General features: G+C 46.5%; 1 protein-coding gene across 2 annotated transcripts; it reads right to left on the bottom strand.

The window, feature by feature from the left end:
* Positions 1-15,889: 15,889 nt before the first annotated feature.
* KCNA5 (potassium voltage-gated channel subfamily A member 5) lies at positions 15,890-23,091 on the bottom strand. 2 transcript variants are annotated; one of them, XM_083615692.1, is made up of 2 exons: positions 19,599-23,091; positions 15,890-16,304 (listed from the first exon to the last, which is right to left on the bottom strand). In XM_083615692.1, exon 1 carries the CDS (start codon positions 22,774-22,776, stop codon positions 20,962-20,964), a length of 1,815 nt encoding a protein of 604 aa, XP_083471818.1. In that variant the 5' UTR covers positions 22,777-23,091; the 3' UTR covers positions 15,890-16,304; positions 19,599-20,961. The 2 variants fall into 2 exon arrangements, with proteins under 2 accessions (XP_083471818.1, XP_083471819.1); XM_083615693.1 differs by having other exon boundaries at positions 15,890-16,105.
* Between the last annotated feature and the right edge of the window lie 1,112 nt (positions 23,092-24,203).

The raw sequence follows: 24,203 nt of genomic DNA, 5'->3' as shown, positions 1-24,203 counted from the left end.
AACAGGTTTGGAATTGCCCAAGAAAGGTGTTAAATTATTTTCGTATGCTACAACTGCTGCTCGAATTTTATTAGCCAAAAAGTGGAAAATGCAAGATTTACCAATAGTGGAAGACTGGCAGATGAAGATAATGGATTTTTCAGAACTAGCCGACCTAACTGGAAGAGTCCGCGACCAGAAGGAGGAGGAGTATCAGAAAGATTGGATAAAATTTAATGATTATTTAATTAAATATGTTAAGGTAAATTAACTGGAAACAGCTTGCAGATACCTAATTGACTTAGGATTCTATCTAAGTTAAGTGATGAATTAATATGTCTAATTTCATAATGTGAAGATCTAAGGATGTAAGTTAAATTTTAGAAGAACTGTGATATGGAAAACTGTTAAAAGGACATGCAATGAAATTCAACCAAGGGGAAGCGAGGAAGTCACTTAACAATGTTAATAAGTGTAATTTTTAATAAAGCTATGATTTATGTTTGTTTGTCTTACATGTTTGTTTGTTAATAATTTTGTGAAAACCAATACAAAATTTTGGAGAAAATAAATTGTGTGCAGTCAAAACACATTGGGTGCAATAGCAGGTGGAATAGCCAAAATATTTTTTCCTGGCTGCCCGTCCCCTTTCTGTCTTTCTTTTTAAAATTTGCCAAGTGTGTAAATCTAAATGTGCACAAATTTAATGTACATAAGTTGTGGCCTTATTGTATACAGTTATACACTGTGAGTGTTAAGTTGTGGGTGAACATATCAGACGACACAGCGATTCTTCAAACAGCTCTTGTTTATTCAGAGGCCAGGACAGAACTGAGCTGAAGGGTTCAGTCAGCCTGCTTATATAGAGCTCCAGTACAACGTAACTGTAACAACTTTCTAAGACTATCCAATCACTGAACGTCACTTTAGATCTCTTATTTGCATAACTATCTACAGTATCCCCCTGCTGGCCCAGGGTGAGAACTTCAGTACATAACAGTGAGTTACTTAGCTCTTGCTGAGGTTGCTAGTGGCTGTGGCAGCCTCTGCTAACATTCCTTTTTCTTTTCTCTTTGTGCTTCCTGGAACAAGTGAAGAAGGAGTCATGTGACTAGGGGCTCCCAGCTGCACAAAAAAAACCAACCCAACTGAACCAAATCTCTCAAAAAATGAGATTTAAAGTCTGCATCTTTTTGTAACCCAAAGATGCTGGTAACCCTTTTTGTGAGGAAACCAAGTACTTTAGTTTTTAATATATATGTGTCAGAGCTGCCCGAGGTCCCAGCTCACAAAGGACCAACGCCGCTTCGTCGTTAAGTACGAAAGTCTTTATTGAAGTTCAGTTTCACTTCCAGAGCCGCAGCGTGCAGCTCTACGTCTCAAACTCTAGATCGCTGATGCTCCATCTGAATCTCCTCCCCCCAGACACCAGTTTAAGACTCTAGCCTTGCTCCACCTCTTCCTCTGTTCTTTCCGCCTCTGGTTCCGCCTGTCCGTCGGGGTCTCGCCCTTTCTAGACTCTTCTGACGCTGAATCCCCTGAGCCTTCCCCCTCCCTCCGGCAGGCTTTAGGAGCTGGTTCCCAATCCGGGTCTCCTGCTGTCCCCCGCGCCTGTACATTTGAACTTGGCGCGCGCGCCCAGCCAGCAACTTTCCTCCTGACCGTTTCACTGCTGCTGTCACTGCTTCCCCCTTCGGGGAGGCTAGCTGCAACTGACCTTCCCTCTGTTCCCCCACTCTCCGATGGAGGCGTGGTCAGCCCTGACTCATCTTCTCTCCCCGCTGGAGGAGACGCTGGTCCTAACACCTGTGACTCTTCCCCCCCCCCCACTACGCTCTGGTGGGGAAACTGGTCCTGATCCCCCGCTGCTGCTTTGGGGTTCCCCTCTGTCTCCTTGTTTCTGGTGCGTCCCCCCTGGGACCCCCCTTGCCCTGACCATCGGCGCCCCCTTCTGGGAATCTTCTGATTCACTGGAGAAGCTCATGGAATCTCTCGGGTCACTGTCATACTCCCCTACGCTGCCCTCGGATTCTTCCCCTTCGCTCTCCATTTCTTCTCTCCCCTGTGCTCCTGCTCCCGAGCCCCTGACAATATGGAACGTTTTTCACCTTTGCATCAGGGACTGGCAGGGCTCCGAAGAGTGTGGGGCAGAGGCAGGGGACCTGGGGAGCGACCCAGGAGAGGGGATCAGTGCTTTATGGGGTGTGATGCTATGTACAAGGCAAGAGCCAGGGGGAAGAGGGAGAATCAGGGCAGTCAGAGGCAGAGGAAGACATGCAGTCTCTGGAGAAGGAAGAAGGGACAGTTCAGGTGAGGGACAGGTCAGTAGATTCCCCACCCTCCCAGGTATTATGTGGCACCTATAGCAGGGCCAATTCCGCTGACTGATGTGGCCAAGAAGGCACAGGTGGAGTAAGGTGATCTCACAGGTGAACTGGTCCCAAGTTGTTGAGAGCTTTAGATACTTATAGTAACACCTTGAGGTAAAGGTAAAGGGACCCCTGACCATTAGGTCCAGTCGCGGAAGACTCTGGGGTTGCGGTGCTCATCTTGCTTTACTGGCCGAGGGAGCCAGCGTACAGCTTCCGGGTCATGTGGCCAGCATGACTAAGCCGCTTCTGGCGAACCAGAGCAGCGCACGGAAACGCCGTTTACCTTCCCGCTGGAGTGGTACCTATTTATCTACTTGCACTTTGACATGCTTTCAAACTGCTAGGTTGGCAGGAGCAGGGACCGAGCAACGAGAGCTCACCCCATTGCGGGGATTCGAACTGCCAACCTTCTGATCGGCAAGTCCTAGGCTCTGCAGTTTAACCCACAGCGCCACCCGCGTCCCAGTAACACCTTGAACTTGGTAGTCAATCAGCAACCATTACTGATTACTGAGCACAGATGTTATATGCTGACAAGGCCTCACTCCTGCCAGCAACCGCGGTGAAGCATTATATTTTTTTTCTTTTTCCCCTTGTGCCAACCTTGCATATTGCACACAACTGCACAGAACTAAGGGGAGATTGCAGCCAATGACTTCCACCTGCCTTGCCCCAGCCCTGGGAGTCTTTTGCAGACCATGACTTTGAGGACAGCAGACGCAGCTAGGAGGAGAATTCGGGGTTAGTTTGTTTTAAATAATTTTATAAATTGTGTGTCTTTGTTTCTTAATTTAATCCTTTTACATCGGTTTGTATGGTTTGTGGTATTTTATGTATTGTGATTTGCTGCTGGTTTTATCAATTACAGATGAATAATTCTTTATTGTAATAAGTGTCAACTGTCTAATTATTACTTGCTGATGTTTAATTTTAGTGTTTACTATTGGATTCCAATGCATTATTGCATATTGCTTTATTTGGTAGAAGTTGTTTATTTTAAAGTTATTGTGACTTTTTATATAGGATCTGATTGTTACTCTTAATGTTTGGTGTTTTATTGTTAATTTTGTGTGTGTTGGGAGCCACCCAGAGTAGCTGGGGCAACTCAGCCAGATGGGCTGGGTATAAATATAACAAAAACAACAACAACAATGTATTTTGCGAGTCTCGGATGACCCAGACTCATAACAAGGATGCATATAAAGGAACCTCTTCTCCCACCTTCACAGTAGCGCCAGTCGCAACCTCAGCTTCAAAGGTCACCAACTCAATCCAGGATGAGCCCCTAATTCATAATTTGGCCTGTGCTTAAGGCTTCATGCCAGAAGCGGAACTGGTGTCTTTTGAAGCAAATGCTAACAATCCTCGCAACTCGGGCTGTAAAGCCGCTGGCTTTGTGATGCAACAGGGTTCGGTTTCACTTGCTAGTCCGCACAGGACCTTTTTTTTTGGAAAGCGAAGCAGAATCGGAGGGGGTCTGCTGACACTCGTAAACTATGGGACCTCTCCAGTTAAAGAGATACTAGAATGCAAGGAATGAACAAATACTCAAATGACTTTCTTTTCCAAAGGGGAAGCTGAATGAGTTTTGCTGCACCTAAAGGACAGAAGAGACAAAGACTAATAAATTTACTGATGGCAGAAGCCTCTTCACGGAAGCTTACGCCACAATAGATTGCCGTTGGTTTTGGTTTTGTGTTTTGCTCATCCGACAATTTGCCACGGTTCAGCTGTTTAGCCCACATCTGCTGGCAGTTTGGTCCAGTGGAAGGAACGTCTTTGCTTCCCAAGCTTTCCCTGTCCCTATTTTCTCAGAGAAACGCATGTCGCTTCTTATCTCCCTCTCTCGTCTTCTGCCCTTGTGGCAGGCTCTCCTGTCAGCTGAACTTGAAAAAGTTTTATTTATTTCAGTGAACTCGTATGATGGTTTAGATAGTCTGACAGCTGCAAATTATTTCTTTTCTTTTCTTTTTTTTTTTGTAACTAGCTGAAAGCTGTCAGTGACGAGCTTGCCTTGATGGTACCTCAGGTCATTCGCTGCGTTTTCCTCTCTGCCTGCCTTGCAGCCTAAAGCTGGTATGACTGATTGACTGGAGGGGAGAAGGGGGTGCATTTGACAGAAGATTGAAAGCCTGCTCATCCTGCCCCAACTCAAATGTCCCTTTGCCTTAATCCAAACAGCAGAGCATTCCCTGAATCCAAAGCCTCGGCTTAGCATACCAGTTCTGTCATTTCTCCCTCTGCCATATTGCTAAACTGCAGGAAAGCCTCGTGGAACCCTGAAGTGCCTGGGATTCAGTGACCTGAAATCTAGTCTCCGCAGATAGTACAATTTCAACAGCATCCTTTCTCAAAGCAAAGTTTTCTCAAAACTAAAGTTTTTAGAGAACAGGATGGGATGTGTGGGGCCCATCTAGCAAATGCCTTGCTTGTCAAAGCCCTTTCCACAGGGTTTAATGGGTGTTTTTCGTATTGATGTCCTCAAAATTAGTTCCATTGTTTTAAGGTGGCTGATAAGAAGGCAGCCCGTCCACAAAGTGTTGCCTTTGTTTAGATGATAGCAATGCTTTTTTCTGGGGGGACGCACATCCCTAAACATTTTGTGAATCTTTGTACTTTCGTCCATTTACTGTATTTATTTTTCCCGATTTGAACTATAAAATGGTGAATTTCTTGAGTCAAAATGAGAGTAATCCCTAAACATTTTTTTAGAGAGGAAAAAAAAGCACTGGATGATAGTAAACCACAAACATTTAATTCGTGCACCAGGCATGGTTAGAACAAAAAAGCGAGCAAAAAGAGAAGTTTAGAGTTCATAAATGTAACTGTTTAAGAGATTTACATTTTGGAATCCCAGATGCTTGTACATTTACTTTGTCCCACTGAACTCAATGAGAGAAATTATGAACTGAATGTAGCCCCTAAGAGGGTGATGAATAGGGGAAGGGGAAGAATGCCATATTAAGGTGGCAATTGGAATATAACTGGAAAATAAGTTTTGAAGGGTCACTACATTCTATATAGGGACATGGGTGGTGCTGTGGGTTAAACCACAGAGCCTAGGACTTGCCGATCAGAAGGTCGGCGGTTCGAATCCCCGCGACGGGGTGAGCTCCCGTTGCTCGGTCCCAGCTCCTGCCCACCTAGCAGTTCGAAAGCATGTCAAAGTGCAAGTAGATAAATAGGTACCACTCTGGCGGGAAGGTAAACAGCATTTCCGTGCGCCGTTCTGTTTCGCCACTTGAACCAGAAGCTGACCACATGATCATGCTGGCCACATGACCCGGAAGCTGTATGCCGGCTCCCTCGGCCAATAAAGCGAGATGAGCGCCGCAACCCCAGAGTCGGTCACGACTGGATTGAATGGTCAGGAGTCCCTTTACCTTACATTCTATATAATGGGAGCACTGGATATGTGAGATTATTCAAACTACATTTCAGCTATGTAGTTCAACGGTTTTGAAACTCCATCCTCCTCCTCCTCCTCCTCCTCTTCATCATCATCATCATCATCTTAATTTATTACCTGCCCTTCACCCAAAGATCCACAGAAAGGTTACAACAATTTAAAACACAATTCTGAGTCTTCCTTCCACCGACTACCAGACATAATAGCTTTACCAGAAAATTACCCAATGCATCATATTACCTGGGATCTGATTAAGCTTGTATTATTTATATTTTGTAAACAAAACTTTAAACATATTTTAAAAACTTTTTGCTACACGCATGTATCATGTTTTTATTTTTTAAAAATAGCCAAAACTTGCTGAACAAATAATTAATTGGAAATACGTGATCAATATGGTTTAAATTTTATATTCAAACAACTACTTACTAGCAACTTATTACTGAAGACAAAATTGATATTGATATTTTAAGTCATGATCATTCAATAGCATATACTTTCTGCTTTCAATTTTAAGAAAAGAAACAAAGACGATAGTAACTGTTAAAATGTTAATTCTAGCTCAAAGAGCTGCACACATGCAATGAGAAAAGCAAGATTCCGTGGGTTCAAGGTGCATTTACCCAGTGCTTTTTTCCCTGCAAAAATAGGTGCTGGTAGTCACCATCAAGTTGTGTACCTTTGAGTACCCACTGGGGGAAAAAGCAATGCACTTACCCAAGGTGTGTGTTTCCTTTTGGAAAATGAAGCACAGCAGAGATGGTGGTGTCTTTGGGATATATGGTTTATTTGCACGTATTTATTTATGGTTTATTTACACACATTTATTTCTCCTACCCTCCAGAGCAGGAGAAAACAAGCATGCTCCCTCTTCCATGTGACAGCCCTTAAGATATTTGAAGATGGCTATCATATCTCCTCTCAAGTCTACTCTTTTCCAGACTAAACATACCCAGCTCCTTCAACCATTCCTCATAAGGCTTGGTTTCCAGACCCTTGATCATCGTGGTCGCCCTCCTCTGCACACCTTCTAGCTTGTCAATAATTTTTTAATTGTGGTGCCCAGAATTGGACAGTTTCCCAGGTGTGGTCTGACCAAGGTAGAACAGAGTGGAACTATTACTTCCCTTGATCTAGACACTATACTTCTGTTGATGCAGCCCAGAATAGTGTTAGCTTTTTTTGCTGCTGCATCTCACTGTTGACTCATGTTAAGCTTGTGGTCCACCAAGACCCCTAAATTAAGGTGACCAGATTTTTTCCCCAATGAATCCAGGGACACTTTTCAACTTCCTACTAAACAGATGGATTTTGTCAGGGGACTGATTTGTAAATCCGGGAACTGTCCCCTGGAAACAGGTACATCTGGTAACCTTACTCTAAATCCTTTTCATATGTACAGCTAGTACAGCCAGGTGTTTGTGCATCCGGTTCTTCCTGCCTAAGTGCAAAACCTTACATTTGTCCCTACTGAAATTCATTTTGTTAGCTTGTGCCCGGTTCTCCAATCTGCTAAGGTTATTCTGAATTCTGATTTTGTCTTCTGCGGCATTAGCTACCCCTCCCAGTTTGGTGTCATCTGCGGATTTGATGAGCATCATGCTCTCTGGCATTCTCTAAGCAATACTAAATCACATTCCTTCTGGCTTTATCCATGAAAGGGCCTCACCCCCTTGTCACCTCAGAGTTTCCCTTTGATCCATTACCCCACAGGCTTAAGACCTCCAAGGAAATTAGCCTGAGTTAATTAGTTTCTAACACTTGTAGATTCCAAGGGATTAGCAAGTTGTCTAATACACAGCTTAGGAAGTTTGCCTTGCTAAATTAGTTCTGTCCATAGCTGTCAATGTTTCCCTTTTTTAAAGGGAAATTCCCTTATTCCGAATAGGATTCCTCACAAGAAAAGGGAAAAGTTGACAGCTATGGATCTGTCACACATGTTGATTCCAGAGAATTAAAAGCATCTAACACACATCTTAATACATATGGGTCTAGCATCCAGTTTTAACACACCAGCCTAATTAAATTCTAACAGTAACTTGATCTGGAATTTAGGGTGTCTTGCACCCACAGGTTTATAACAACATTCATTCATTACAGGAAGAGCCCAGACACAATTCCCCCCTCTTCCCGCGAGATAACTAGGCAAGAGTTTAAGTGAAGCAATGGCAACGCAAAGCAACGCTCTTTTTCTATGTGCAATCTGTTTCCTGGGGAAACACACAGTTCTTGACAGCAATCTGTTCCCTCATTCTGCAGTGCCATTTTCTATGCTGAACATTCGACAATGACATGCCTTATATAATTTCATGTTATTCCTTTCAAGAGTGTGGAAGCAGGCTGAGTCACAACTATACTTGTGAGCTGTCAGTGAATAATTGGCATGGCCTGGCTAAAGTTACGCATTTTACGTCCCACTGATTCCAGCGTAAGACATGCTCTCAGTGTGCCATTTGCAAAAGCGCTGGCTGGATGCATGGGGTGGCACACAGCCTTGTTTGGGTTCTCAGCAAGGCTGTTTGTATTCTGTACCAGTTTTTTCTATGCTAGCCTGCACCTGAGAAGGGAGTTTTGCTTTTGGCCTAGAGAGGCAAGGACAGAGCCTTCACAGCAGTAACTCAAGCAGCACATTACAAACAGGCTCAGCTGCAATATCTCCTGCTAAGCCCATTGTTTGCAGTTTCCTTTACTGTAAATCCTTGCCAACCTGTGTGCCAGTGTGGTGTAGTGGTTAAGAGTGGTAGATTCGTAATCTGGTGAACCGGGTTCGCTTCCCCGCTCCTCCACATGCAGCTGGTGGGTGACCTTGGGCCAGTCACACTTCTTTGAAGTCTCTCAGCCCCACTCACCTCACAGAGTGTTGGTTGTGGGGGAGGAAGGGAAAGGAGAATGTTAGCCGCTTTGAGACTCCTTAAAGGGAGTGAAAGGCGGGATATCAAATCCAAACTCTTCTTCTTCTTCTTCTTCTTCTTCTTCTTCTTCTTCTTCTTCTTCTTCTTCTTCTTCCTCCCTTATCGTCTATAAACAAAAGAGCATCAGACTTCTTTGAGAAGCAAGCCACCTAGAAATCTCTCCTTCCTTCTCCCCACCTCCTCACAATAACTAATCTAGTAGTTTTAGTGGCATGAAGCTATTGCTAGAGAGCTGCACCCACTGCCCCCAATTTCCCCTAGAAAGGCAAGGTGAGAGCTTCAGTTACAGGAATGCAGGTGTCCCAGGAAACACGCCCCCCCCAATCATTCAGTTTGTACAAACTTGACACACACACACAACATACGCTATGCTTCTGTTGTAAATTCATAGAAAATCAACCATACATCGGATCTGCACCGTTCCACTTTTATTTTACTCCATGAAGGAAGGACTACAAAATGGGGAAGGTTTGATACAGGGCAGCCATAATCCCTTGAGCATACCAGCACATACACAGGAGCCCTGCCCAGTTGCTATGCCAACCCTGATGGTCCCAGACAGAAGTCCATCAAGGTCACAAAGAACTTGCATATAGGAGTGGATTCAGCACAGACTGGAAGAAAGGACAATGATCAGCTCTTCCCTCCGGGGGCAGGAAACTGCAAACTCCCCTATGTCACCTGGAAAGTACTCATGGGGAGGGGAAAAAGGAGGAACCAGCCAAGTGACAAGATACTCAGGTTACCTCCACAACTCCTCCCTCAACTCCTCCTTTTTTGTGATGTAGTTGTGATGTAGTCTTAGGGGTGCAGTTTGGGGGATTAGTAACTAATAAAAGTTGGGGTCTTCTTTTGTTCGGGGCTTCCATTTTGCTTCATCCTGTTGTGGGTGGGAGTCCTGTCGCGACAGTTTCCAATAAAGGCCAAGCCTACAGGCTGCTGTTTTGCTCCATGTTATCCTGGTTGGTGTCTTTGTTTCTTGTCCAAGGGAGCCCTCGGATTCCTCCATTAACACAGGCATGCATGTTCCAGCAAGCTGAGTCGAAACACCTTCTGGTACATCTATATCAATTGCTGTCTCCTGTACACTCTTGCCATGCTCCCTTATCATTTGTCAATGTTAACAAAAGAGCACCTGATTCCTTCTGGAAGTGTTAAGCCAAGATACGATCATCTAAAATGCCATTCCTTCTCTTCTCTTCCCACAGTAGTGAACCAGGACATTTGAGTAGCCTGAGGAGGCCAAAATATATGTTAATCCCTTTCCCCCACTCACTGGAAGACCAGAAGGAAGATGCGTTTTTAGATGCCGTTTCTCAGAGTTTGGGGGCAAATTATTCCTGGCTAACTGCATTTAAAAATGTTTAAGCCTACCTTGAGCATAAAAGGCGATGTGTTTCATGTTGCCAACTAGGAATCCTTGGAATTCCTAGACACCTCACTCTTTCCACTCGATAATATTTATTGTTGATCACTTCTACCACTGCCCCATCTCTGCTATTTTTCACTCCTGTGTTAAAGAGGTCTCCATCCCACTACCCAACTCTAAAAAGCTAAAGGTAAAGGACCCTGGGGGGTAAGTCCAGTCGCAAACGACTCTGGGGTTGCGGCGCTCATCTCGCTTTACTGGCTGAGGGAGCTGACGTTTGTCTGCAGACAGTTTTTCCGGGTCATGTGGCCAGCATGACTAAGCCGCTTCTGGCGAAACCAGAGCAGTGCACGAAAACACCATTTACCTTCCTGCCAGAGCGGTACCTATTTATCTATTTGCACTTTGACGTGCTTTCGAACTGCTAGGTTGGCAGGAGCAGGGACCGAGCAACAGGAGCTCACCCTGTCACGGGGATTCGAACCACCAACCTTCTGATTGGCAAGCCCTAGGCTCAGTGGTTTAACCCACAGCACCACCCGCATCCCTCTCCATCCCACTACCCAACTCTAAAAAGCTAAAGGACCCCTGAGAGTTAAGTCCAGTCGCGAATGACTCTGGGGTTGTGGCGCTCATCTCGCTTTACTGGCTGAGGGAGCTGACGTTTGTCTGCAGACAGTTTTTCCGGGTCATGTGGCCAGCATGACTAAGCCACTTCTGGCGAAACCAGAACAGCGCACAAAAACGCCGTTTACCTTCCCACTGGAGTGGTACCTATTTATCTACTTGCACTTTGACGTGCTTTCAAACTGCTAGGTTGGTAGGAGCAGGGACCGAGCAACGGGAGCTCGCCCTGTCATGGGGATTTGAACCGCCGACCTTCTGACCGGCAAGCCCTAGGCTCAGTGGTTTACACCACAGCACCTTGCATTGATAAGGACAGGTATTAAACCACCCTTCTCTCTATCCTGGCAAGTAGTGGGCAGTCACGGTGCTCAAGATGCCAGCTCGTCTTCAAGGGCAGCCCCACTTTGCAGTAGCCAATCCAATGGTTACAAAAGCTGGAAGATAGCGGTGGTGAGATCCATCTTCTTCAAGAAGAGGTACAGCCTCTATATTAGATATAACTGAGAGAATGTACTATATTTGCGTCTCCAGGTACAAAGCTGGATCTAGCAGCAAGACTAGACGCCAAACCTGCAATGACCTCATTAACCAAGTAAATTCCTCCTACCAGAGCATCTGGTCTTTCCACTAATCCTGTCTCTCTTTGAATTTTGCTTCAGCTTGCTCAGCCTCATGAACCCAACCTTCAGTCACTGATTCAAACCTGGTAGCTTAGTCAGTGATCCATGTCATCGCCGTGGTTGTGATGTCAGAGGTCCACACAATCTCCCCAAGCAGTTTCATATTGGAGGTTTTATATGTATATATGAATAATAAAAGAGTATTGAGATTTTGACCTTTGTGGAATCCCATACAAAAGTTTATGAAGAGCTAAGGAGTCTTTGCTCTGATTCTTGCACCTCCTTAACCACTCAACAGAGAGTTCACTAATTTCATTAGCGCCGCGTCAGGCTTGGCAGTCTGACAATTGCTACCAGATGCATTTTTTTCTGTTTACGTCTTGATGAGGGATGGAGAACCTGTAACCCTCCAAATGTTCCCCCAGATATTTGGGGTCCAGGTTGCTAATAAGTATGGGACAGAAAAAGAAGTAAATTAGAGTGGTAAACAGCTGCCACACCATAAATCCCAAGGCTCCATTTGAGCCATTAAGACAATAAAGGTAAAGGAACCCCCCGATAGTTAAGTCCAGTCACGAACGACTCTGGGGTTGTGGTGCTCATCTTGCTTTACTGGCCGAGGAAGCCAGTGGTTGTCTGCAGACAGCTTCCGGGTCATGTGGCCAGCATGACTAAGCCGCTTCTGGCGAACCAGAGCAGTGCACAGAAACATTAAGACAATACACAAAGCCAAACCAGTCATAGCTCAATGTGGTGCAGCAGTGAAGGAAGGGAGACTGAGCTCTTTTGGGGAGTCCATGTATGTGCTCACAAACACCAGAGTTTGACTTACTATGGCCTGTGAACCAGTCCAGGCCTTTTTTTATTTTCTGCTTTTGTCATCCAGAACCATGCGCTTGCATGTACTTGGGTTGTGTTGTTCTTGGCACTGGCTAGCTGCTCGACTTTGCCTTACTCATTCACAGGAATGTCTCCCCTTCAACCCTATGCTACGGGGCCAGAGAATGGGCATCAGAGCAGTGCAAGTGTGGCAGGCAGGCCTTGCCACCCACCCCACCCCCGCTAGCCCACAGGGCCTCATCCACCAGTGCAAGACTGCAGCGGTCTTTCGCTGCCTCACTTGGCCCCCATGCAGCAAGTTTGCTCTCCCTGCCATATCAGATTTCCTGTTCAGAGCAGAGTTTCAGGCTTCCCAGAATCCAGCCCTGGCAACTCTCTCAGGATATTTTCCATTTGCATATATTTCCAAAACGGCTGACCTCACTTTAAGCTATCCTCCTAGTAGCAGCCTTTTCTCAGCTGCACATTATGCTAACTCACCCAGCTAACTCACTTTGTCATCTTTTTTCTAGAACGCAGAATAAAGTGAAAGGATATTACAGGAACCCAGGAGATCAGGGTTAAAATTACCACTCAGCCACAAAGCTCACTGTGGGACTTGGGCCGGTCACTGTTTTTCAGCTTATCCTTCCCCACAGAGTTGTTGTGACAATAACATGGGGGAAAGGACAACCAGGAATGTCACATTGAACTACTTGGAGAAAACATGATAGAATGATTATGAAAGTAATACTGAATGAGGAAGAACGATAGCAATCAAAATGCCTATGTCCAGCCAGCATGTCCACAATTTTGAATTGGAGGGGTGTGTTTGTGGAATCATGAAGAAAAAAAAACTAATAAATATCTGCGACTCAGCAGAATATCCAGGTCTACAAACATTGGTCTTTGCAAGTAGTTCCTCAGCAAATCCAATTTGTGGCTGTTGGCTGGGCCAGGCTTGCTTAGGTGATATATGCAGGCAGAGTGCAATCCATAATCCTGAACTATATATAGGCACTGAGCTCTCATCTGAACTATCTCTTGCAGTCTTATACTTTTTGGTTAAGAGCCTTTTTATATTTGCCAGGTTGTTTTAGATTCTTATTTCCCACAATGACCACGTGAGCGCATTTTTAGCAAGACAACAGAAAATAACATCACTAGCACCTTCAAGACTAACACATTTATTTGGGCACAAGATTTGTGGGACTGCAGCTCACGTCATCAGATGCATCATTCTTGGTACAGTGGTACCTCAGGTTACATACGCTTCAGGTTACATACACTTCAGGTTACAGACTCCGCTAACCCAGAAATACTGCTTCAGGTTAAGAACTTTGCTTCAGGATGAGAACAGAAATCGTGCTCCAGTGGCGTGGCGGCAGCAGGAGGCCCCATTAGCTAAAGTGGTGCTTCAGGTTAAGAACAGTTTCAGGTTAAGAACGGACCTCCGGAACGAATTAAGTTCTTAACCCGAGGTACCACTGTATTCTATGAAAGCACATGCACTTGAAAGTGCTACTTGATTCCTGTGGCTGCTGTTAAGCCCTGGCTAGTTGGCTACCACTTGGATTGAGAACATACCAGACCAGCCAGACCAGAGTAATCTGTCCAAAACTACAATGCCTGTGACAGACAGAAGGAATTTTAAATTTGGTCTCGAGATCGTCTGGTGGGCAGGCTTTTTAAAAAAGTGTGAAGGCCAGTTAGCTTCTTGAAAGGGAATGTGTTCAGGCATAATTAGAACTTATGAGGGTCAGAAATCAATGGTATATGTACCGTGGGGAATAAGATGATATCCCAAAATGTCCAGTATGCCTTTGAAGAAAGCGCTTCAGAACGGATGCATTGTCTATCTAAATAGCAGAGCTGCTAAGCTCAAATTCTGCGGCTGGACTGTCATCATTGGCAGCAGAAGGAAGGAGAACTGCACAGCCTCAGCTAACCCCCAGTGGCCCCAGTAAAATAAAAATAAATATTACAGCATGCATTTACTGGCTGGAGACAGATGAGTAGGACTTCCTGGCCAGAGCAATACATTTGAGTGGTGCAGAGAGCTGATTGGCCAGGTAATGGAAGATTGACATAAATGTCTCCAGGAGCCTCTCTAAATTCAAATAGATTGTGGAAGGATGTGTGGACAGGAAACAAATTGACTTTGAGATTATTATTATTATTATACAAATGGCTGGCATTCTCGGTAGGGACCAGTTTACATAATCCAAGGGAGAAAACAGCAAATTCCACTGGATTAAAAGGGGAATCCTTAGCATGGGCGGGGGGGCTGCTGGCCCCCCTAAATCAAGTAAAGAAATAAAAATACAGTGGTACCTCAGGTTACATATGCTTCAGGTTACAGACTCCGCTAACCCAGAAATAGTGCTTCAGGTTAAGAACTTTGCTTCAGGATGAGAACAGAAATCGTGCTTCGGAGGCGCGGCAGCAGCAGGAGGCCCCATCAGCTAAAGTGGTGCTTCAGGTTAAGAACAGTTTCAGGTTAAGAACGGCCCTCTGGAACAAATTAAGTACTTAACCCGAGGTACCACTGTACTTAACTAAAAGTAGACATTGCAGAAAGGTTTTGACAGATTTTTCTGAGCACTTGGGGTCAAAAGAAAGTGATGTAAAACAACTGTTGTCAAGACATTTCATCCCGAATCCGCTAGACAGAGCCAGACAGAGGATGATGACAGGTGGGTGTCTTGCTTCTCCCCCCACGACATAAATCCTGACTATGCCATGATCTGAAAGACTACTATGACCTGAAAGAACATAAACATATCCACCACTCCCTCTTCCCCCAGAAAAGCTGTGCCACATTTATGCTCTTAACATAAAGTGGCCATTAATTTGTGCTGTTCTACCCTCCCTCTCCATTTGCAGCTGGGCTTAGAGGTTACACTTTAAAAGCCCCAATCATTTTGGGCCCAGTTACAGGAACACAGGAGGAAGCATTTTTTCCCTTGAGCACTGAAGTCCAAATAGTGAAAACTCACATTTAAAAGCACTAATGCAACTTGCATGCTGAAGCATCTGTTTAGACAAGTTGGTGTCAACCATTCAGGTGTTGTTAATTCATATCTCCAGTAATATTGGACCTCTGCTTTCTCCTAGAGTGAAATATGGAGGGCCTTTAAGGAAGCGTTCAGAAATTCTAGCTGCCCTTGATAGTCAACCATTCATTTTACAGTATCAAAGCATTTACAATATAAAACAAAATGAAAGACTCTCAGAGCCATTTTTATAGTTATGTATTAATAACGTTGACTTTATCGAGGTTCCTGAACACATACAATTAAAAGAAAATGTTTATGCTGCAATTCTATACACGCTTACCTGAAAGTAAGTACACCAAATTCACTGAGACTTACTTCCAGTATAGGTTAGCACTGTCAATCCTCTTATTTATTTCATGACTATTGATACTCCTTCTTCTGATTTTAAAGGTAATTTTTTTCCTTTCTGGAAATATTTTTCATATTAAACAAGACTGGCCTTTTCTTGGCCAGCAGTGAGTTTATATTTAGCATGCATATCCAATAACCCCCCCCCCCCAAAGATCAGTTGGCTCAACTAGCAGAAGGCTTTGGCATTTTTAAGACCAATACCATTTTTATAGCATCAGTTTTCACAGGTTAGAAATGTGCTTTTTCAGTGAAATTGCTGAAACCCTCTGCTTGACAAGTTTGGAAAAGCTCCGAGGTTTATTTTGCAGTCAGGATTCACTGTCCCGCCCCAAATACCAACCAAATATTTTGCATTCAAAAGCACTCTCAGAATAAAATTAAAAGGTTTTATTGAAAATGTAAACCAAGGTCTTTGTTTAAAAATACAGATTTCATCATTTGCAACTGTTACAGCTACAAAGTTTAACTTTTCCAGTGTCTTCTAAGATGTTATGCACGTTGAGTTCAGCATATTCTCCATTAAACTCAGTGGGACATAACGATGAATGCATAGCATCAGGTAAACATGAGCCAAGAATCTTCTTTCACCTGAAACAGAACCTTTGCATTTCAAATCACAAGCTAAAAAGTCTAACATAGAACAGCTGCCATTTCAATATGTTTGCTATGCTCCTTTAATTTTTTAGACTGCTATTCTGAGGCTCCAAGCATCCCCTAAAGCAGGGGTCAGCAACCTTTTTCAGATGTGGGCCGGTCCACTGTCCCTCAGACCATGTGGTAGGCCAGACTATATTTTGGGAAAAAAATAATGAATGAATTCCTATGCCCCACAAATAACCCAGAGATGCATTTTAAATAAAAGGACACATTCTACTCATGTAAAAACATGCTGATTCCCAGACCGTCCGCAGGCCAGATTAAGAAGACGATTGGGCCGCATCCGGCCCCCGGGCCTTAGGTTGCCTACCCCTGCCCTAAAGATTATTTTTCTCATTTTCAATTCCAACTTGATAAACTGTTAGCCTAAGTGGTAAACACACAGGCCCATATTGGGACAGGGTGCCTTCCCCATCAGTGATAGGATGGAATCCCTGCCAGATCCACCTCAAAAATGCTTCTTCAGAGTGGCTTCCCCAGCTTCATGCATCTCTAAAGGTAAAGGTAAAGGGACCCCTGACCATTAGGTCCAGTTGTGACCGACTCTGGGGTTGCGGCGCTCATCTCGCTTTATTGGCCGAGGGAGCCAGCGTACAGCTTCTGGGTCATGTGGCCAGCATGACTCAGCCACCTCTGGTGAACCAGAGCAGCACATAGAAACGCCGTTTACCTTCCCACCAGAGTGGTACCTATTTATCTACTTGCACTTTGACATGCTATCGAACTGCTAGGTTGGCAGGAGCAGGGACTGAGCAACAGGAGCTCACCCCGTTGCGGGGATTCGAACCGCTGACCTTCTGATCGGCAAGTCCTAGGCTCTGTGGTTTAACCCACAGCGCCACCCGCGTCCCTCCTGCATCTCTACACCTTTATAATTTCTGCCCATTACCCAGACAATAGTAAAAATGTAAACCTTGCCTTCAGCCCCAAACTTATCAGCACCAGAATTTGGAACAGCTGTCAGCAGTATCCAAGGGAAGGGAGTTTGTATGTGTTCTTGCCTATAAGATCCCATAGAAAATAACATTAAGACTTTCATCCTCCTCCTTATATCTGTCAATATATCCTTATCCTCCTTGTAGTTTTGAACCAGAAGCAATAATCTTTATCACAATTCCAATATTAAAACATTTTTTGGAGTCGTCAGATACATCTTTTAAAACACACGTACTGAACCGAGGTTTGTTTTGGCTTCTGTATCTGATTACAAAAGAGCTTTTTCAGGTATATGGGATTAACAAGTTTTTTAAAAAATGCATGTAATTCAATATCCTGAACCCCCAGATTCAAAATGTTGCAACTTTAATTATGCTTTTCCGCATGGGATGCACAATTCCAACCTGACCAGAACAGGAAATAAACATCACAAAGAAGAAAGGGTTTGATTCATAGCTGTCAACGTTTCCCTTTTTTTAAGGGAAATTCCCTTATTCCGAATAGGATTCCTCGCAAGAAGAGGGAAAAGTTGACAGCTATGGTTTGATTTTCACAACAAGAAGTCCACTCAATTTAGTTTGAGTCTTGAGCATGTATGTGCCTCTATTCCCTTGCCTGCAGGGAGAAAATAATGACTTAACTGAGTTTATTATATTTAATGGGGGGGCAGTTGCCTTCAAGTGACCAAACAGGGAAATTTTGCAAGATTTGGCTTCTTTAGGCAACTATCAATTTGCATTTATGCATGAGCAGGCAGGAATAAACACTGAAGGATAGCTACATTTACGGAGATGAGACAGAATTGCATTTTCAGACGTTTTTTGGCTTATAGAATGTAGCAGTGATAATGTAATTTGAAGGGAGGGGTCATTGATGCTGAGTGGGGCTTCTCTCCCCCTTGTGTTTTTTCTTATGAAAACCCCCCCCCCTCAGCTGCTTTTAGGGAAAACATACAGGAATCTTCTCTCCAGGCACAGGTTAAAAGCTTCTTTTCATGTTCAAAATGTGGCCTCTGTGGGTGCATTTGCAAGACCAAAAAAAGTCTATTAAAAATCACCAAGTCACGTAGAATGGCAATTCTGCTCCTATTTGCAAAGTTCTGGCCAGTTCATTGGTTGCTTTTATCTCTGAAGCGAAGTCAGGGAGCACCCCAGAGTACAAACGTGAGGGTCAACTTACCCCTTGGCAAAACTGAGGGCTATATCCCACGCCCTGAATATAGTAGTTGTGTGAGTAGGGTGTGTGTTTGAATTGTCCACACAAAAATAAGCCCTGTTTGCAGAGAAGCTTGTAGAGAAGGATGCTAGAGAGGAGGTTTTAGCTAAACTTCATTCCTGATATGCTATCTTCCAATGAGCTGGGAGTTTTGTCTCTTGGGGATACACCCCACCGGCAGCTTAAAATGGTGGGGTCCAAAGAAAGTCTTTCCACTTTGCTCTGCTGTCTGTAAGGTAAAAGGTAAAGGACCCCTGGACGGTTAAGTCCAGTCAAAGGTGACTCTGGGGTTGCGGCGCTCATCTCGCTTTCAGGCCGAAGGAGCCGGCGTTTGTCCACAGACAGCTTTCCGGGTCATGTGGCCAGCAGAACTAAACTGCTTCTGGTACAACAGAACACCATGACAGAAACCAGAGTGCACAGAAACGCCATTTACTTTCCTGCCACAGTGGTACTTATTTATCTACAGTGGTACCTTGGTTGGCAACCGTTTTGGATTACAACCATTTTGGATTACAATCATGTCAAACCCCCTTTGTGTCCCCCTTTTTTGGATTACAGTGGTACCTCGGGTTACATACGCTTCAGGTTACAGACTCCGCTAGCCCAGAAATAGTGCTTCAGGTTAACAACTTTGCTTCAGGATAAGAACAGAAATCGGGCTCCGGCGGTGCGGCAGCAGCAGGAGGCCCCATTAGCTAAAGTGGTGCTTCAGGTTAAGAACAGTTTCAGGTTAAGAACGGACCTCCGGAACGAATTAAGTACTTAACCTGAGGTACCACTGTACAACCCTTTCTTTTTTATTACAACCAAATATTTTTTGGAGGCCCCATTGGCGAAAGTGCGCCTTGAGTTACAACCTGTTTTGGTTTACAACCAGACCTCTGGAACAGATTGTGGTTGTAAACCAAGGTATCGCTGTACTTGCATTGGCATGCTTTCGAACTGCTAGGTTGGCAGGAGCTGGGACAGAGCAACGGGTGGCGCTGTGGTCTAAACCACTGAGCCTCTTGGGCTTGCCGATCAGAAGGTCGGCGGTTCAAATCCCCGTGATGGGGTGAGCTATCTGTATGCACTTGGTTTCTGTGTGCTGAGGTCTTTCTGGCATGTAAAGAAGGATTAGGCCATATGTTAATCATGACAGAATTCAAAGGAGTCTCGGGGCTAAGCTTTCAAGAGTGATTTAAAGCTACCTTGATTCACTTTCTTAGCTAAAGCACTCATTAACAAATGCAATTCAGCATGAATAGTTTTGAGTTAGATATAAACTAACCTTGATTGCCGGTCCTCTTCTATGTTCATTGGTAAAGGACTGAAACCTTCATTCACAATGAAATGGGAGTTCGACACAAACTCATATAACTTGGCTCCTTGCTGCAGCAACAACAAAAATGATGAAGATGGTTTTCTGAAGACATGGCTCAGCTGATTTCACGGCAGGCTGCGTTATCCTAGGTGAACAATGGAGTTCTGTGCTTCATAAAGGTAGTCTTGACTCCTGCCATGTATCATTCGGGAACTTCTGTGCAGGAAACTTGTGAAATGGGCCCATTGTAGATTTCTCCATGCTTGTCCCATGCAGAATCGAAGCCACAAGAGCATTATTTAGATAACTGCATTCGATACTTTCAGAAGCAACCATTCCTGAAATACTGTCAGTGAGACAACCATACAGTGAAAGCACTAAATGGTACTACCTGGAATCTAGAGTGCCAATTCAAAAGGCTTAATATCCTGAACATATTGATTCTCATGCTCTGCTTATGTCATGTCCAGTGCCTTTGATCTGTGGTGCACTTGGATCAAACCTGATTAATAGTAAACAGTTTCTAGTAACAAAACAAAACAAAACCCTTAAAAAACACCAGTTATAAAGGACAAACAACCAAACAGCAACACCAACAAACTTTTAAGATTTTTGTTTCTTGGGATAAAAAGCACATCACTGGATTATCAGAAATATTATACAGTATTATATGTATTTATTAAGGAAAAAAATCTGCATTTTTAATAATTTAAGGCTCAACAAGAGAACAAAACCCCAACTCTGACAACAAAATACTTTTCTGCTAGAAGGCTGAAAATACCACATTCACTTCACACACGAGAAAATCAGTTTTGTACTAAAAGGGGGGATATATTACTTCACTAAAAGTTTCTAGAGATTTTATGAAGTCATACATCACCGAAAAAGTGCTCTTTTCATCTATAAATATAATCAGACATATAGAAAATAGAAATATTTCAGCTTGAAACTACAGTACCAACAAATAATCCATTTACTTCCCATGGAAAAAGAGGGTTTGGACAAATGAACTGTGCTACAAATGAACTGTTTCTTTTTTAGTAAAATAAATTATCCGCAAGCAACATCAATTTGCACTTAACAGCTTAGAAAGCCTCCTAGATAATGGGAGGTGTCTAGCTTAATCTTAGCTGGTTTTATAAATAGATGACAGTCTCATGGGAAGGGGAGAACATTAAAAACCAAAATGAAACAAAATAACTTGCTTTTTCCTGAAGGTTTCTTAAGAACGGCGACCATATTTCAAAAATGAATAGCAAGTGACAGTACCATTTAGCTTTCTCTAACAATTCCATCAAGCAAACTTCACCTTCTTCCTATTCCCCTTGCCTTACAAGTCTGTTTCCCTGTTGGTGTCCAGGCAGAGTGCATAGAGAGATTTTCTGAGATCCATGCTGCTTTTAGCTTTGATGTTGGCCTTTTCCACAGACCCGGTCCCATTGTTAACCCCCTCGGCGTTTTCCAAGTGCACAACGGATTTGTCCAAAGAGTTTTTGCTGGTTCGTCTCTTCAAGTCCCCGGCTGAGCCGCCCTGAGCAGTACTCGACTCCTCCTTGAGGATGGCCTCTCCCTCATGGTCCGTTTCTCGGTGGTAGAAGTAGTTGAAGTTGGAGACAATAACCGGGACAGGCAGGGCAATGGTGAGCACGCCAGCAATAGCACACAAGGACCCCACAATCTTGCCCCCCACAGTGACAGGCCTCATATCTCCATAGCCCACCGTGGTCATGGTGACCACGGCCCACCAGAAGGCATCAGGGATGCTGGAGAAATGTGATTCGGGATCATCAGCCTCAGCAAAATACACGGCACTGGAGAAGAGAATCACGCCGATGAAAAGGAAGAAGATGAGGAGGCCCAGCTCCCTCATGCTGGCTTTCAAAGTCTGACCCAAGATCTGCAGCCCCTTGGAGTGCCTGGAGAGCTTGAAGATGCGGAAGACCCTGACCAGGCGGATGACTCTCAGGATGGCCAAGGACATGGCTTGCTGCTGGCCTCCGTTGCTGCTGCTGCTGCTGCTGCTGCTGCCCTGCGGCTGCTCCTTCTTCTGCTGCTCCTGGGCCAGCTCCGTCCCCAGCGTGATGAAGTAGGGGATGATGGCCACAATGTCAATGATGTTCATGATGTTCCTGGAGAACTCGGGCTTGCTGGGGCAGGCGAAGAAGCGCACCAGCAGCTCGAAGGTGAACCAGATGACGCACGTGGTCTCGATGATGAAGAAGGGGTCGCTGAGGGTGCTGGGCGCCGTCGGGGCGCTCTCCGCCGTGCCGTTGGGCGACGGGAGCAGGGGCGCGCGCAGCTCCCGCTCGTCGCGGAACTCGGGCAGCGTCTCCAGGCAGAAGGTGATGATGGAGATGAGGATGACGAGCACGGAGACGATGGCGATGCCCCGCGCAGAGCTGGAGCTTTCCGGGTACTCGAAGATGAGCCACACTTGACGCTGGAACTCGTGAGCCGGGAGCGGCTTCTCCTCCTCGCGGATGAAGCCCTCGTCCTCGCGGAAGCGCTCCATGGCCTCGTCGCCCAGCTGGTAGAAGCGGATCTCGTCGGCGAAAACGTCGATGGAGACGTTGACGGGCCGCCGCAGCTTGCCGCCCGACTGGTAGAAGTAGAGGATGCCGTCGAAGCTGGGCCGGTTGCGGTCGAAGAAGTACTCGTTGCGCAGCGGGTCGAAGTACCGCATGCGCTTCTCGGGGTCCCCAAGCAGCGTGTCCGGGAACTGGCTGAGGGTCCCCAGCTGCGTCTCGAAGCGCAGCCCGGAGATGTTGAGCAGGACGCGCTGCTGGCCGCCCAGGGCGCGCTCGCTCTCCGCCTCCGCCTCCGGCCCCTCGTCGCCCTCGTCGCCCCCAGCAGCCGCAGCTGACGAAGACGGCGGCGGCTCAGTGGCCGAGGGGGCCCCCGCCGCGGCCCTGGCCCTGCCCGGGCGGGGGGGCCCTTCCTCGTCGGCCGCCAGCATGGCCACGTCGGGTGGGCGCAGGAGGCCTCGCGGCGAGCCGCGCGCTGCGCCCGGCTCCGGGCAGCCCTCCTTGGCGCCGCACTCGGGCAGCCAAGGGAGCCGCTCAGCCCGGCTCAGGCCGCCGCCGGGGCCATCTTCGCCGATGGCCGTGGCGCCGCCGTTCTCCAGCGTTACCAGCGCGATCTCCATGGGGAGCAGCCGGGGCGGCGTCGGGGGCACCAAGAGGCATCGGAGGCGCCCCGCATGCTGCGCCCCGTCCGAGGCAGCCACCTCCCGGTGGGGCGGCGCGCCTCCTCCTCCGGCTGCTGCTGTTGCTGCTGCTTGGGCGCGCACGAAGCGCGCCAAGCGGCGGCCAAACGCGGAGAGAAGGCGGCAGGCTCTAGCTCGCTGGCTCGCCGGCTCCTCCTGACGTCAAGCGAGGCTCTCGCCTTCTTCCCGGGCGGCAACGAGGAGGCGGGGGTCCCGGCGGCGCTCGTCTCTCCGGCGCAACCGCGGCCTCGGCAAATGCGCGCGCGCGCGCGCGCCCCCCACGCCGCCGCCACCGCCGCCTGCTAAGCGAAAGCCCGCCCCCCGCGGCGCGCCGGGCCCGACGACGAAGAGCCGCTGCTGCGCGTTCGGGGCGGGACGCGGGAGATGCGCGCGCGCGCGCGCCGCCTGGACCTCTGCCTCCGGGTGGAACGAGAGTGCCTCCGGGCGCGCTGCGCAGCCAACGAGGTAGAGAGCCCCGGGGCGCCTCTCTCCGGACAGGTCCTCTCCATAGTTCTCGAGGGAGCGCTCCCGGCGCAACTTTGCGCACCTGTTGGGATGCGCGGGGATGCCACTCCGAGGCAGCGGAGATGCGACCAGGCGGCGGGGGGTTGTTTTGCTTCGGCAAATACGGCGGCGGGGGAGGGGGGCCGGCGGCGGGGGAGCTGCGGCTTCCCAGGGATAATGCAAGAGATTATTACTGTTCCCTTGTGATATTACTTTCATCATCCAGCGCACGAGTGGAGAGCGGGGGGGGGGGGGAGGATTATATCTCAGGAAAGCCACACGGATGTTTTGCCAGTACATTTGCAGCAGCAGCAGCAGAGAAATGGAGGCGTGTGGAAAGCCAGACATCTCTGCAAACGCCGCTACCATTTGGCATTTAGGTAGGGCTTCTGTTCTAAGTCTTGCGCATGCAGCAGCATCAGAAATCTTTTCCGGTTAAGGTTGGTCCGTGTTTTATCTCCGAGACGGGGATGGAGAGAAGGTGGCTGGGGAACCTGTGGCTGATAAGCCCACCTGGTGCGTTTACAGCGAAGGTGAAATTTGGACCAGGGACTCGCCTAGTCACACACAGGATCAACAGGAGCCAAAAGATCTCAGTCTCAGATCTGAGACTCAGAGGCATAGATAGCCCCTTTCATGAACTGGATTTTTTGGGTTTGGCTTTGGCTAAAGGGATTTTACATCAACAGGGTCATATGCCAGTACCTCAGTATATACACCCTAATGAAAAAATTCTCAACAGGCAAGAAACTGCTCTTCTTCCTCCTTCTCCTACACTGGAGGTGCTCCCTTAAATACCCCCACTGGCCCTAAAAGTTGGTAACCTCTGATGGGCACAGAGACTGGCAGCAGTTCATGGCAAA

Source organism: Podarcis filfolensis, assembly GCF_964270895.1.
Source record: "Podarcis filfolensis genome assembly, chromosome: 5".
Taxonomy (NCBI): domain Eukaryota; kingdom Metazoa; phylum Chordata; class Lepidosauria; order Squamata; family Lacertidae; genus Podarcis; species Podarcis filfolensis.
The sequence above is the reverse complement of the archived record's forward strand: the minus strand, read 5'-3'. Positions and strand labels throughout refer to the sequence as shown.